The sequence below is a fragment of the Rhinoderma darwinii genome, chromosome 6 (assembly GCF_050947455.1).
Source record: "Rhinoderma darwinii isolate aRhiDar2 chromosome 6, aRhiDar2.hap1, whole genome shotgun sequence".
Classification (NCBI taxonomy): domain Eukaryota; kingdom Metazoa; phylum Chordata; class Amphibia; order Anura; family Rhinodermatidae; genus Rhinoderma; species Rhinoderma darwinii.
The window spans coordinates 81773073-81788026 of record NC_134692.1 but is presented as its reverse complement, the minus strand read 5'-3'; the positions used below and the strand labels follow the sequence as shown (position 1 = coordinate 81788026).

Genomic DNA, 14954 nt, shown 5'->3' with positions numbered 1-14954 from the left:
TACTTTAAATGGTGCCAGTAGTAACTGTAACTCCTCCCGCAAAAAGCCTTCATACCAAGCCATTAAAGGGAATGTGTTGCCAGAAAAACATGTTTTTTTTTTAAAAATTAAACATTTAGTGTGTGGGTGATTAAACATTGTTCAAATTTTTTTTATTTTTTTGCACGAGTCCATGTAATATTATAAATTATTTCTAATTTATAATACTACCCATTTTTGGTCACTAGATGGAGCTGTTCCCAAAATTGCAGCATTGCAACATTGGGTTAAAAGCCCTCGCTCTAGTGAGCTCTCAGCATCCCCCCCTCCTTTATCCTGGCTAGTGCCGGGATAAACGAGGGGTTTGAAAGGTTTAACCTCCTACACTGTGTGTCGCCATTTTTTGAGGTAACCCACAGTGTAGTAGGTTTACATACAGTAGTAAACACACACAAACACTAACATACATTGAAATCTCTTACCTGCTCCTGCCGCCGCGGCTCCCTCCGGCCCGTCCGCTCCCTTTGCTGCCGCTGAAAAAAAGTTTTATGGCTCGTAAAAGGCAGGGAGTGAAATACTAAAATTGGAAAAAAATAATGGCTTGGACTGTAAGGGGTTAATTATGTGTTGCCCCACTCCTATTATTGACGCCCATTGCACTAGACCATTCCGTCATGCCTTATGCTTTTGTATTGTGAGTAGATTATCACAATAGGATTATGGGAAGGTGATTGTGACTCCAGGTAATAGGTTATGCTTTTAGATTTCAGATCACCTGTCTCGAAAGAATATAAAGCCCTGCAATAAAAATTATTTATGTAACCATTGTTTGGTTACATGAAACCAAAACAAGAGACAATAACTGTATTATTGTATGCAAGAAAACTTTTTTCTTTTATGCATTATTAATGCATTAGTAGCCCACACATACATACACGTGTCTATGAATTCTATGCACATCATAAGCACTTCATGTATGAAGCTGAACACTAGTTAGCATGAAACTTCCTGTCCCCTTTTCCCTGTGGGCAGATGAATATATGGTCGCACTGAGTCCGTCTAATAGGAAATCTTCACATTTACATTATAGGTACAGTGATGTTGTACAGCAATACGTTCTAAATCTGTACATAAATGTATAACCTAGAATATCTGTGCCGACCAGATCTTCTTAAAAAATAAAAAGACCAAAAAAGATTATTTTTTTAAATTTTTTATTCTAGCAGATCAATTTAGTCTACAGGAGTCTATTATTCTATGCTAAGAAATCTTGAGATCCAGCAGTCATTCGTAGAACAGTGATGTGTGCTGAGTAGATGCGTGAAGTCGGCTTGTACTCTACACTGATGCCTTTGCATTTCTATGGTTTATAATTATATTACAGTGACAAAAATATCTGCAAAGGAAGGTATATTGGTGCCTTCACTAAACTCTGTCACGGTTTGTGGGTACGTGGACTAGGGATGTCACGATACCAGAATTTGGACCTCCAAGAGAAGGTGTATGGGCAGCACAGTAGAACAAAAACCTCCAGGGCATAAGGGTGCAAGCCTCCAGGGATCCGACTTGTAAATCCTCAATGGTATACAAATGTAAGGAGAAAGAGGCAGCGCTCCAAGGTTCAAAAAAGTAGGTAGTTTATTCATCCATCAGTGAAAAAAGTGCAACGTTTCAGCTGCTCAATGCAGCCTTTGTCAAGCTTGGCATATATCTGTTACAGTACATTAGCCTGTGTACTGATAGTACACAGGCAGTTGTTAGGACATACCTAAGTATCCACTAACAGGAAATATGGTAAGACAGCCCTGGGGTCCTTCAATGAACCCTGGGCTGTCTGCCCATATATGGTATGTCCCTCAATCGCATCACAGGAATTCTCTGCGATCCAAGGGGCATCCCCCATCTAATTTTCCCCTGAATGCTGCAGTCAGCTTTGATCGCAGCATTCACGGGAATAACATCGGAGATGAGGTTTCTCTGATCTCTGCCGTTCTAGAGCAGGGCTCCGGCTGTGTAATACAGTCATTGCCCCGCTCCTGACGGGAAGTGCGTGCGTGGTGAGCATGAGGAGATGCGGCAGGCGCTGCACTAAGGAGCGCAGGCACTGAAGACAGAACATGGGTGTGTATTGTAGTGCGTCTGCCATGGTCTGCTTTCAGTGCTGCCGCTCATTTGTGCAGCGCCGGCCGCATCGCATCATCCTTACCCCGCACACTTGTTATCAGGACTCAGGAGCGCGGCAATGACTGTATTCCACGGGATGTCTATTCACAATCTCTGCACTTCGTTACTCTGTCTGTGGTAGTTATAGCAGAGGACGTGTACTCTTGTGAGATTACGCGGTAAATGACAGGTTACAACTAGATCACGCCTCCTCTGCTGTAACTACCATAGAAACGAAGGGCAGAGATTGTGAATAGACATTCCGTGGAATGTCTATTCACTGTCTAAACACTTCAGTATTGTTAATGTGTTAGTATAATATAGCACATAATGATCTAACAGGATCCCTATGCGCTGTGTAAATGAATGGAGAGGAGTGCATGATGCTGATTGGTCAGCGTCATACACTCCCCTGTACAACGCCCATTTGGTCTAAAGTAAAAATACGCCCACTTGGGCATTAAAGGGGTTTTCCGGAAGTAAAAAATTACTTTTAATTAAACTAAAGAATAAAAAACATTTAACTTTGTAATGTACTTACGTTTGATTAGCTGGATGTATCGTCGTATCCACTCTTCCGTCACGTGACCGCTTGTCCATGTAAAATTTGCACTTCCTGTGCATACCCGTCCATTCGCGCCTAACTTCCGGTTTGCGGTTTCCGGTTTTCACAGTGTACGGTTACGTCATAAATGACGTAACTATACCACGTGTTTTCCCCATCTGCTTAGAGCATGCGTGGTTGACACTACCACGCATGCTCTTTTAAATGATATGGCTGTGTCTTCAGCAGCAGTGTTTCATTGCGCATGCGCAAGTTCTAATATGTGGTGTCGGTGTGCACTGTGACGGCCGTGTCTGCCGTAGCTCGCTCTCTCCTCCTCCTCACAGTCCGAAGCGCATGTGAGGAGGAGGAGGTGGGTTGTTTATTTGCTCACTGTAGGAGCGGAATCCCCAAGCCCGGGATTGGGGATTCCGCTCCAGGAGAAGTCACAGACTTCACTGTGTCCATATATGGACACAGTGACTTCTGAAGCGGAATCACCGGCGAATTGGCCGGGGATTCTGCTCCAAGAGAAGTCACAGACTTCACTGTGTCCATATATGGACAGTGACGTCAGGGACTTCTGAAGCAGAATCCCCGCCGATGTGGCCGGGGATTCCGTTCCAGGAGAAGTACCTCACTTCACTGTTCATATATGGACAGTGAAGTGAGGGATTTCTCCAGAGCCGTCCCCTACAGGAAAGTAGGGGGGGTAGCATTGCCTACAGGGGGGGGGACGCTATGTGACATTACCTACAGGGGGGGGCTATGTGGCATTACCTACAGGGGGGCTATGTGGCATTAACTACAGGGGGGGGGCTATGTGGCATTACCTACGGGGGGTGGGGGGGGGGGCTATGTGGCATTACCTACAGGGGGGGGGGCTATGTGGCATTACTTACAGGGGGCTGTGTGGCATTACCTACAGGGGGGCTGTGTGGCTTTACGTACAGGGGGGCTGTGTGGCTTTACGTACAGGGGGGCTGTGTGGCTTTACGTACAGGGGGGCTGTGTGGCTTTACGTACAGGGGGGCTGTGTGGCTTTACGTACAGGGGGGCTGTGTGGTTTACGTACAGGGGGGCTGTGTGGTTTACGTACAGGGGGGCTGTGTGGTATTACGTACAGGGGGGCTGTGTGGTATTACCTACAGGGGGGCTGTGTGGCATTACCTACAGGGGGCTGTGTGGCATTACCTACAGGGGGGCTGTGGCAGTATCTATAGAAGGTAGTGTGTGGCATTATCTACAGGGGGCAGTGTGTGGCAGGAAATTGACGAATGAAATTCATCAGTTTTTAAAACGGACAAGGAAAAAAATGGGTGCAAAACGGGTTCAAAACGAAAGCATGGCCCGGAACGGAACAGATGCAAAACGGACCAAAACCGCTGTTTTTTATAGGCCGACACTCAGACCCTCTCGTGTGAATAGAGCCTAAAGGTAGTTGATGACGTCTTTACACAGTCGAAAGTGCTGTCTTAGCAAAGACACGGAGCGTCATCAATCATAGAACACGCCCCCTCCTCTGACGATCTCGTCGTCCACACCTTCTCATCCTTCTTCACACTTGTAGTTCCCACACTGTGTGTATATATGTGTGTTTTTATATATATATATATATAATTTTGTGTATGTATATGCGTGTGTGTGTGTGTGTGTATGTATATATATATATATATATATATATATATATATATATATATATATATAATTTGTATGTGTGTGTGTGTGTGTATATATGTGTGTGTGTGTATATATATGTGTGTGTGTGTGTGTGTATATATATGTGTGTGTGTGTGTGTGTGTGTGTGTATATATATATATATATATATATGTATATATATATATATACACACACATTTTATATATATATATATATATATATATATATATACACACACACACAAAATTTTATATATAAAAATATGTATAAATAGTGAGACACACTAAGGCCTCATGCACACGACCGTAGCCATGTGCACGGCCGTGATCTTCGGGTCGGCCTGCCCCGGAGTGTCACCCGCGAGCCACCCGCAAATCGCGGGCCGTGCACATGGCCGCGTCCATTATTTTCTATGAGCCTGGACCGCAGAACACGGCCGTACTAAGAAATGTCCGTTCTTTCCGCGGTCCAGGGTCCTGGGCCATGCACGGACCTTGGAAACCACGGTCTTTTGCATGGGCACATAGAAGTGAATGGGGCCGCAATGCTCTCGTGGATTTTCGGGGGAATTGCGCCCACAAAAGCACGTTAGTGTGTATGGGGCCTTACATACATTTATAGTAAATTATGTAAAAAAAAAAAAAAAAAAAAAAGAAACGTTTTACCATTGTTTGGAGTAGTGTTTGGTGTTTGCTTCACTGTAAGGCCCTGTTCACACAGTTATTTGCACGCAGAAAATTCTGCCTCAAAATTTTGCTTGAATTTTCAGGCAGATTTTGATCTGCCTCCACACAGTTTGCCACGATTTTCGCCCGCGGGCATTGAGCGCAACGGGCAAAAACGCTGCGAAAAACGCTTTCTCTGCCTCCCATAGATGTCAGAGGAGTAAACGCCCGAAGATAGGGCATGCCGCTTCTTTTTCCCTCAAGGGCCACGGGCAAAAAACGTGGCAAACGGCGTGCAGGCAGGTCAAAATCTGCCTCCAAATTCAAGACAGAATCTTGATGCAGAATTTTCTGCCAGCAAAAAAACTGTGAACAGGGCCTAATACAGGATCTATTGGAACAGATCCAGCAGCAGGTGAGGTAAATGTGCTGACTGGATTGTGTGTACCAAGATGTCTGACTTGGGTGGAGTCGGCAGACTTAGGGCATGTTCACACGGCCTATTTTCGTCCGTTTTTCGGGCCGTAAACTCCCGAAAAATCAGAAGCAGAACGCCTCCAAACATCTGCCCATTGATTTCAATGGGAAAACGGCGTTCTGTTCCGAAGGAGCGTTTTTTTATGTGTTTTTTTACACATAAAAAAACGACCGCGAAAAAGAAGTGCAGGAAGCCTCTTGAGACGTTTTTGAAGCCATTTTCCATAGACTGTAGTGAAAAAAGCTCCAAAAACGGGCGTAAAAAACGCAGCGAAAATCGCGATTTGCACAAAAAACTTCTGAAAATCAGGAGCTGTTTTCTCTTGAAAACGGCTCCGTATTTTGAGACGTCTTTGCCTGTGAACATACCCTGACATTTATCAGGCTGTGGAAGGGGCGGGGGAGGGAGACGGGTGCCTGTACTTAGATCAGGGATAGATGGAGGCACAAAGGATAATGATGATTATTACTGTGTAAGGGCTTATTCAGACGAACGTGTAATACGTCCGTGCAACGCGCGTGATTTTCACGCGCCTCGCACAGACCTATATTAGTCTATGGGGCCGTGCAGACTGTGAGTTTCATGCAGCGTGTGTCCGCTGCGTAAAACTCACGACATGTCCGATATTTGTGTGTTGTTCGCGCATCACGCACCCATTGAAGTCAATGGGTGCATGAAAATCAATCGCAGCACACGGAAGCACTTCCGTGGTACGCGCGTGATTCGTGCAACAGCAGTAAAAAGTATGAATGAAAACAGAAAAGCACCACGTGCTTTTCTGTTTACAAACATATAAACAGTGTCATAATGATGGCGGGGGCGCGAAAATCACGCAGCCACGCATCATACGGGGCTGACACACTGAGCTGTTATGTACCTTTTGCGCGCACAAAACGATGTGTTTTTTGCGCAAGCAAAAGGCACACGCTGGTGTAATCCGACCTCAGACAGTGTGCAGGGAGGGAGCGTCTGCCTGTAATCTGTAATTAGAGTAGGGAAGGACCATGTGACCATAGAGGGGCGTGGCAGTATGCAAATAGCTGAGGTGCTTTGGAGGAAGGGGGAGGATGCAACTGTCTCCTCAGATGCAGCAGGGGATCATGGGTATAGTGGGTTACAAGACAGGAAACAGCCAGTAAGGGATGTAAACAAACAGCAAGGGATGTAAACAAACAGAAAAAGCAGCAGTGACGATGGAAATCAAACAGAAACTGGTTAGAAGTTTAATAGGGGGTATTAGGGAAGGCAAATCAAGGCTGGGGGATATTTTTTAGAATTTTTTTTTTTTCCTGGACAACCCCTTTAAGCAACTCATTAGCATAAATCTAAAAACGCTAATAAAGTTGTAAAAATAGATAGTTTTTTAAATAAAAAGCACTGCTGTCACCTACATTATAGCGCCGATCTCCTTATGTAGGAGATGGGGCACTTATAATGTGGTGACAGAGTCTCTTTAAGCTACAGAAAGCGCTTTGTGGAGGTAATTACTGCTAAAGGGGCATCTACAGGTTATAAAATGCAAGGGTTCACTTACTTTTCTCCCTGCACTGTGGATGTTTACCCAGTGAGCGTAATAAAAGACATGAACCGTACAACTGGCTGTGTTCTTGCTGTAGTTTAAATTGTGATCCAAGTCACAATTATAGACAAAAACAATTAGATCCCATTTTAATAGTAATCAATGCAGAAATCTAGGTAATCACTTTTTTGAAAAAATTGTTTGCAGCTGTATGCTCATACAATTGCATATGTCTGCCATAAAAAAAAAAAGTTTACTTGTATACAGTTGTATTGAAAAACAGAGTAAACTATGCTTCACAGTTGGGGCTGCGAGATCCCAACTGGCCATACATATGTGAGATACTGATTCAGTTACTACATTTCCTATTTCCCATCTGTGGGTGTTCACAGTAACTGATGTCTTGGACCCTGGCGTTGTCATTTGGATCTGTTGGTTTTAATAGCCATGGGATTTGACAGTCCTATAATAAGTAGATGTGTAATTACAGGAAAGCCTGTGTAACCTAGTATTTCTGAGTGCAGGAATTCTGTTACTAAGAGGTACTGTATTTTACATTTCCAACCAATGGCTTGTATATACTGAAAATAATTATTGCATGGCGCTCCAGACTCTAGACCAATTCTAGTTACAGTTTTAGGAATAAAACTGCTAGAAAACACTGTTTTGGGCGTACATGTTAGTGGATGGAACGGGCCCCGTTCGCAGTCCCTATGGGACTGGAGCTGCCGTATTCCATGTCTGTATGTGTCGTTAATCGACACATACAGAAATGGAAAAAAAAATGGCAGCCCCCATAGGGAAGAAAAAGTAACACAAAAACACACAAATTATTCCAAACGTTTTTAATAAAGCACTAACATCTTTAACATATTAAAAAAAAATTTGTGGTAACACTGTTCCTTTAAAGAATTTTGAGGTAGATTTTGACCTGCCCACACTATCTTGCCGCGTTTTTTTGCTGCGTTTTTTGCCCGCGGCGATTGAGGACAGCAGCCAAAAAACGCAGCGAAAAATGCATTTTCTGCCTCCCATTGATTTCGATGGGAGGTCAGAGGCGGAACAGCGAAAAGAAAGGACTTGCTGCTTTTTCTTTTTTCCGTGACTGGCTCCTATTAATTTCAGATTAAATCAATGGGAGGCGGTTTTGGAAGTTGTTTGGTGCTGATTCTGACGCAGTGTCCGAGTCAATATCAAGGCCCAAAAACTCTGTGAACTGGGCCTTTATTGTTAGGGCTTATTCAGACGAACGTGTAATACATCCGTGCAACGCGCGTGATTTTCACGCGCCTCGCATGGACCTATGTTACTCTATGGGGCCGTGTAGACTGTCAGTGAGTTTCATGCAGCGTGTGTCCGCTGCGTAAAACTCACGACATGTCCTATATTTGTGCATTGTTCGCGCATCACGCACCCATTGAAGTCAATGGGTGCGTGAATATCACGCCCAGCACTCCCGCAGCAGTATAAACTATGAACCCCGCAACGGAAAGTGAAAGTGACAGCACAGCTTCCGTTTCAGTCACCATTGATCTCAATGGTGACGGAAACATCGCTAATGGATTCCGTTCGTCACCATTCCGGCTGGTTTTCGGACGGAATCAATAGCGTAGTCGACTGCACTAATGGTGACGGAAACGGAAGCTGTGCTGTCACTTCCACTTTCCGTTGCGGGGTTCACCCGACGGAAACCTCAGACGGAACCCCGGAACGGAAGCGAACGGTGATGTGAACAGGCCCTAACACAAAAGTTTTGTATTTTTTTAATCTGGTTCACAAAAAAAAATAATTCCAAATTCTACTAGACCAACTGCCTATTTAGAGACAGGCAGCAGCTCCAGGAGCGACATCATAAGGGACACACTAGGCGGATATGCTGAGTAAAACTACACAGTTTATCCGCCCCGGTAGCCGCAGGGAATTCTGCCAGCAAAACCGCACCAAATAGTGGCGCAGGTTTCGTGAGGCATGTCCGCTGCGGGAATCCTGCAGGGAAAAAAAAGTTAAGACTTGCCCCGGCCGTAATTTAGGTGACGCATCTCTCTTTCCTGGGATGACGCTGTAGACCATGTGACCACTGCAGCAGTCACATGGGATGAATAGAGGATCGCGTCACCAGGACTACGGCCGGGGCAAGTCTAAACTTTATCAATTTAAAAAAGTACCTTTTTTTTTTCTCATTTGTGATTTTTGCGGCAGAACCGCAGCATTTCCGCAACAGAGGAGCAGCGATCCCACAGCATAAATTGACATGCTGCGGCTTAAAAACCCACACTGCAGGTCCATTTTTTTTGCAGCGTGTGGATGAGATTTGTTCAAATCTCATCCACTCTGCTGCGACTGTAATACGCTGCGGATTGTCCACAATAAAATGTGTCGCATAAAATCCGCAGTGTTCATGCCTAGTGTGTTCCTACCCTAAGGCCGGATTCACACAAGCATGTGCTTTTTGCGCGCGCAAAAAACGTGGCATTTTGCGCATGCAAAAGGTCCATAACAGCTCGGTGTGTCAGCAGCGTATGATGCGTGGCTGCGTGATTTTCGCGCAGCCACCATCATTATGACACTCTCTTTGTAGCACGTGGTGCTTTTCTGTTTTCATTCATAGTTTATACTGCTGCGGAAGTGCTGGGCGTGATTTTCACGCACCCATTGACTTCAATGGGTGCGTGATGCGCGCACAATGCACAAATATAGGACATGTCGTGAGTTTTACGCAGCGGACGGACAGTCTGCACGGCCCCATAGAGTAACATAGGTCCGTGCGAGGCGCGTGAAAATCACGCGCGTTGCACGGATGTATTACACGTTCGTCTGAATAAGCCCTAACTATAAGGCCCAGTTCACAGAGTTTTTGGGCCTTGATATTGACTCGGACACTGCGTCAGAATCAGCACCAAACAACTTCCATTGATTTAATCTGAAATCAATAGGAGCCAGAAAAAAGAAATAGCAGCACGTCCTTTCTTTCCGCTGTTCCGCCTCTAACCTCCCATCGAAATCAATTGGAGGCAGAAAATGCATTTTTTGCTGCATTTTTTGTCTGCTGTCCTCAATCGCCGCGGGCAAAAAACGCAGCAAAAAACGCGGCAAGATAGTGTGGGCAGGTCAAAATCTGCATCAAAATTCGGTGCGTGGTTCCAGTCGGTCGCCGGTGCGCGGGCGGGCGGTCACGGGTGCGTGCGGGTGCACGCTCGCGGATGCATGCTCTGTCGGTCGCGGGTGCGTTCGGTCGCCGGTGCGCGCTCGCAAGTGCGCACGCACGGGACTTCGCGAGAGCGCACGCGTGGGAATTTGCGGGTGCGCGCGATCGGTCGCGCGGGCGGTGTTTGACGGCCCCCATGACGAGAAGGGGGGCCCCCACAGCTCACGACATTCTTTTGGTGAAAAAAACGGGCCCCATTGCAGGGGCCTGTTTTTTTTCTACCAAAGGCAAGTCCCCTTTCAATTAGGTTTGGCCAGGCCCCTCACATCAGTACCCCTAATACCCCGATGATGGCGGCTCTGGGTAGCATGATAGTGCTGGACGGAGTACCGTTAACAGGCGGTGCCACGGTAGGGGGGCCCAGAAAATTTAGCTGTATGGGGCCCTGAAATTCCTGATGGCGGCCCGGACCATAAATAACTAACATGTTAACTTAATTCTATAAGTCGGTACAATTATGGTTAAAGCATGTTTTATATAGAAAAAAAACAACAAATTTTTTTGGTGCTACTTCCTAAGAACCATAGCTTTAAAAAATTTCCATCAACGCAGCCGTATGGAGCTTAATTTTTGCAGGACAAAATCTTTTTTTTTTTTTTTTTGTATCATGGGTTATCTTTTTTCTACGGGTCATTAAGATTGTGGCGATACCTTATATCAATTATACAAACATTTTTTTTACTATTTTTAAGTAAAATATTAAGGAAAAAAATGTTCTCTTTTTGGAGGGGACTATTTTATCTTTACCTATTTTTTATTTATTTTTTTCCATTTGTCCCACTAGGGGACTAGAAGCAGGGATCCACTGATCGCTTATAAAATGCTTTGGAATACTTACTACTCCAAAGCATTATTGCCTGTCAGTATAAGGCTGGGTTCACGCAACGTATTTTCAGAAGTAATGGAGGCGTTTTACGCCTCGAATTACGTCTGAAAAAACTTCTCCAATACGTCGGCAAACATCTGCCCATTACTTTCAATGGGCTATACGATGTACTGTGCCGACGACCTGTCATTTTACGCGTCGTTGTCAAGACGGCCCGTAAAATTACAGCCTCGTCAAAAAAAGTGCAGGACACTTCTTGGGACCTAATTGGAGCCGTTTTTCATTGACTCCAATGAAGAACAACTCCAAATTACGTCCGTAAAAGATTCCCCTCAAAACGTGAGTACATGCAATTACGTCTGAAATTCAGGAGCTGTTTTCTCCTGAAAACAGCTCCGTAATTTCAGACGTAATTGCAGTTATCGTGTGCACAATACCCTTAAAGGGAAACTCTGGTATGGCCTGATAGGCATATGCTTCTGGTAATCCAGGGTGTCTTTGTCAAGCCCACTGCTGCAATTAAGTCATCGTCACGCCGCAATCGCGGCCCCTATGGTAGATGACCCCTCCCTCTGTCAAACGCAGATGCTGCAGATACACCCACCCTGCTAATTTCCCGACCATGTGTCTGTATTTGAGGCAGGAAGTGAGGTGAGAGAGAGGGAGCCCCGGGAACCGCTTCCCATGTTTCCCTCAGATAGGGTTGCATAGGAGACCTGGCAGAGCTGCTTTAAATAAAAGGGATTATTCGTTTAAAATAAAAAAAACATATATCTAACCGCTTCCCCAAAGAAATTGGAATATCTACTGCTAATGAACTATTATTGCTTTTAACCCTTTCCCGACATCCGCCATATATATACGGCGCACGCCGGGTGGGGGAATATGGAGCGGGTTCACGGGCGGAGTCCGCTCCATAGAGCGAATGTGTCGGCTGTGTGTTACAGCCGACACTTCCGGGTTACAAGGGGGATCCCGTTTTAGCGCGATCCCGCTTGTTTAACCCGTTAAATGCCGCTTTCAATAGAGATCGCGGCATTTAAATTACTAAAAACAGGGGGGGTAACCCCCTGTAACGTCCCAACGGCCCCCCACGGCGAGCCGTTGGTTGGCACGGCTGCTTGGGGGCCTGACTAAGTCCCCCAGGTCCGCCATCTTTGTACTCCTATGAAGCTCTGCCTCCGGCAGGGCTTAATAGGTGCCTGTCAGAATGACGATATACTGCAATACATTAGTATTGCAGTATATCGTGCAAGCGATCTAACGATCGTTGGTTGAAGTCCCCTAGGGAGACTAATAAAAAAAGTAAAAATTAGTTAAAGTTGGTTTTTTTTGTGTAAAAAGTTAAAAAAACCATATATCATTATTTAACCCGTGCGGTGAACGCCATAAAAAAAAATAAATAAAATTGTGAACGCTAGAATCTCTATTTTTTGGTCACCTAATCTCCCACAAAAAATTAGATAAAAAGTGATCAAACCATCGCATGTACACCAAAATGGTGGTATTAAAAACTACAGCTTATCCCGCAAAAAATAAGCCCTCATACCACTTAATTGACGGAAAAATAAAAAAGTTACGGCTCTCGGAATTTGGCGAGACAAAATAAATTTTCTTTTTTACACTTAGGTTTTTACTTGTAAAAGTAGTAAAATATAGAAAAAACTACATATATATTTGGTATCGGCGTAATCGTATTGACCCACAGAATAAAGTTAACATGTTTTTTTAATTGCACAGTGAATTCCGTAAAAATTGCGCGCAAAAAAACATGGAAGAATCGCTGTTTTTTTCATTTTCTACCCCACAAATAATTTTTTTACCGTTTCCTAGTACATTATATGGCAAAGTAAATGGTGCTACGAAAAACTACAACTCGTCCCGCAAAAATCAAGCCCTCATAGAATATTGACGGAAAAATAAAGAAGTTATGGCTTTTGGAATGTGGGGAGGAAATTCGAAAATTAAAATCTGAAAAAGGGCTGCGGCGTGAAGGGGTTAATAAACTGACAGTACCTGGCAACGTTTAAAACTTTCCTCTTTTGGGACCAAAATATACTGACATCCTCTCGTCTATAAAATACACTGTTAATTGAGCGTTGCCTAGAAACCCATCATTCTTTTAATTCCTAGGGTAAATTTACACACTGAAGTTGTTTACAGTACAATACATGTGGATGATGTTTTCAAACTCGCATCCACACGTAGCGTGAATATTTTTTTCTGCAGTATGTAAGTTCTGTTTTAGATTTGCAATGCATAGGGTGAAATCTGCATCAAGATCTGCATGTAAAACTTTTCATAGCGATCCATCTATATCATGTTTGCAGAATGATGCATTTTAATTTTTATCTATGGATGTGATTTTCACAGTATTTCTGTTTTTATGTTGCAGTTATGCGCTTTCTGATGAAGCATATCGTTCCCTAAGAGATCAAGATAAGGATCAGTGTATTCTCATCACTGGTGAAAGTGGAGCAGGAAAAACAGGTACTGAATAAAAATCTCCCCCTCCCTCTTTTTTTTTTTTTTTTGTCTCAAAAATGCATGACTTGTCAGAAGATTTAAGGCCCCATGCACACGACCGTAGCTGTGTGCACGGCCGTGATTTTCGGGTCGGCCGGCTGCGGACTGTCAGCCGCGGGCCGCCCGCAAATCGTAGGACATGCACATGGCCGCCGTCATTGTTTTCAATGAGCCCGGACCACAGAAGATGTCCGTAATAGGATATGCCCGTTCTTTCTGCGGTGCGGGTTCCCGGGCCATGCACGGACTGTAAAAAATACGGTCGTGTGCATGGCCCCATAGAAAAGAATGGGGCCGCAATTCTCCCATGGATTTTCGGGGGAATTGCGGCCGCAAAAACACGTTTGTGTGCTTGGGGCCTTAGGCTATATTCACACGAGCGTATCAGATTCAGGTCCGTGATTCAGGTCCGTGTGTGTTGCGTTATGCATCAGTGTGCTTTGCAAGTGGCATGCTTTATTCATGCACTCACAAAGGACATCATTATTTTTTTTTTTTGCATTATTATTTTCAATTGAATTGATGTGCAAATCACGCACCGCACATGGATGTGCATCTGTGTGTGGTACGTGGTTTCCACGCACCCATTGACTTCAATGGGTGCGTAGGTGCGTGAAAACGCACCAATATAGGACATGCAGTGAGTTTCACGCAACAGACTTTCGCTGCGTGAAAACTCCTGCACGTGTGAGCGGCCCATTGAAATCAATGGGACCGTGCGCTGCGCGTGACTTCCATGCGCAGCACACGGACGTTATTCCCTTACGTCTGAATTAACCCTTAGGTGGGGACTCCGACCTGGGACTAGCAGTGATTCCAGAATAGGCCGCTTTGCTTTTCGGGGCACAAGAATCTTATCCCAAGAGGAGTACAAAGAACGCATAGATAACAACATTTTAAAACACATTCATTTTTTAGGTGTTGTAGTTTTGGCACTGTGGTCATTGAAGATTGACATTGAAGATATTTTACATTTTAGCCACTTAGTCTTAAACACTGTACATGTATTTTAAATTATTTTTCCGGTATATACTTTGAAGTTTAGTACCTTACTATTTTCAACATCTCTGTTTGCAGTCAGGAAATGGGGACTTTATTTCTTACATCCAAAAGACTAGAAACCTGTACAGACCAACTTCTCACAATGTTTGCTACAGTCGTTGCAGTAGCTCACAGAGGATTGCCTTGCCTGGATACGTTGTAAATTAAACTCTGATCAGTCTGTCCAGGTTTTCGGTTTTTTGATGTAAATTATAATGTTCTCAAACACACCGTATATTAGAAAGCTTTATAACTTTTAAATGTTAAAACTATTAATACTTATTTACATTTACAAGTTGTTGTCTCAGAAGTTCTTACAATAACTTGAATAATATTTAACTGGTTGAC

The 14954-nt window shown here is 44.3% G+C and overlaps 1 protein-coding gene across 2 annotated transcripts in view; it reads left to right on the top strand.

Moving 5' to 3' along the window:
* Positions 1 to 14954, top strand: part of MYO1B (myosin IB) — a 376700-nt gene that overhangs the window by 61174 nt on the left and 300572 nt on the right. For both annotated transcript variants that reach the window (XM_075829974.1, XM_075829973.1), the window contains exon 4: positions 13435 to 13529. In XM_075829974.1, the coding sequence (XP_075686089.1) occupies positions 13435 to 13529 (95 nt within the window). The remainder of the gene's footprint in view (positions 1 to 13434; positions 13530 to 14954) is intronic.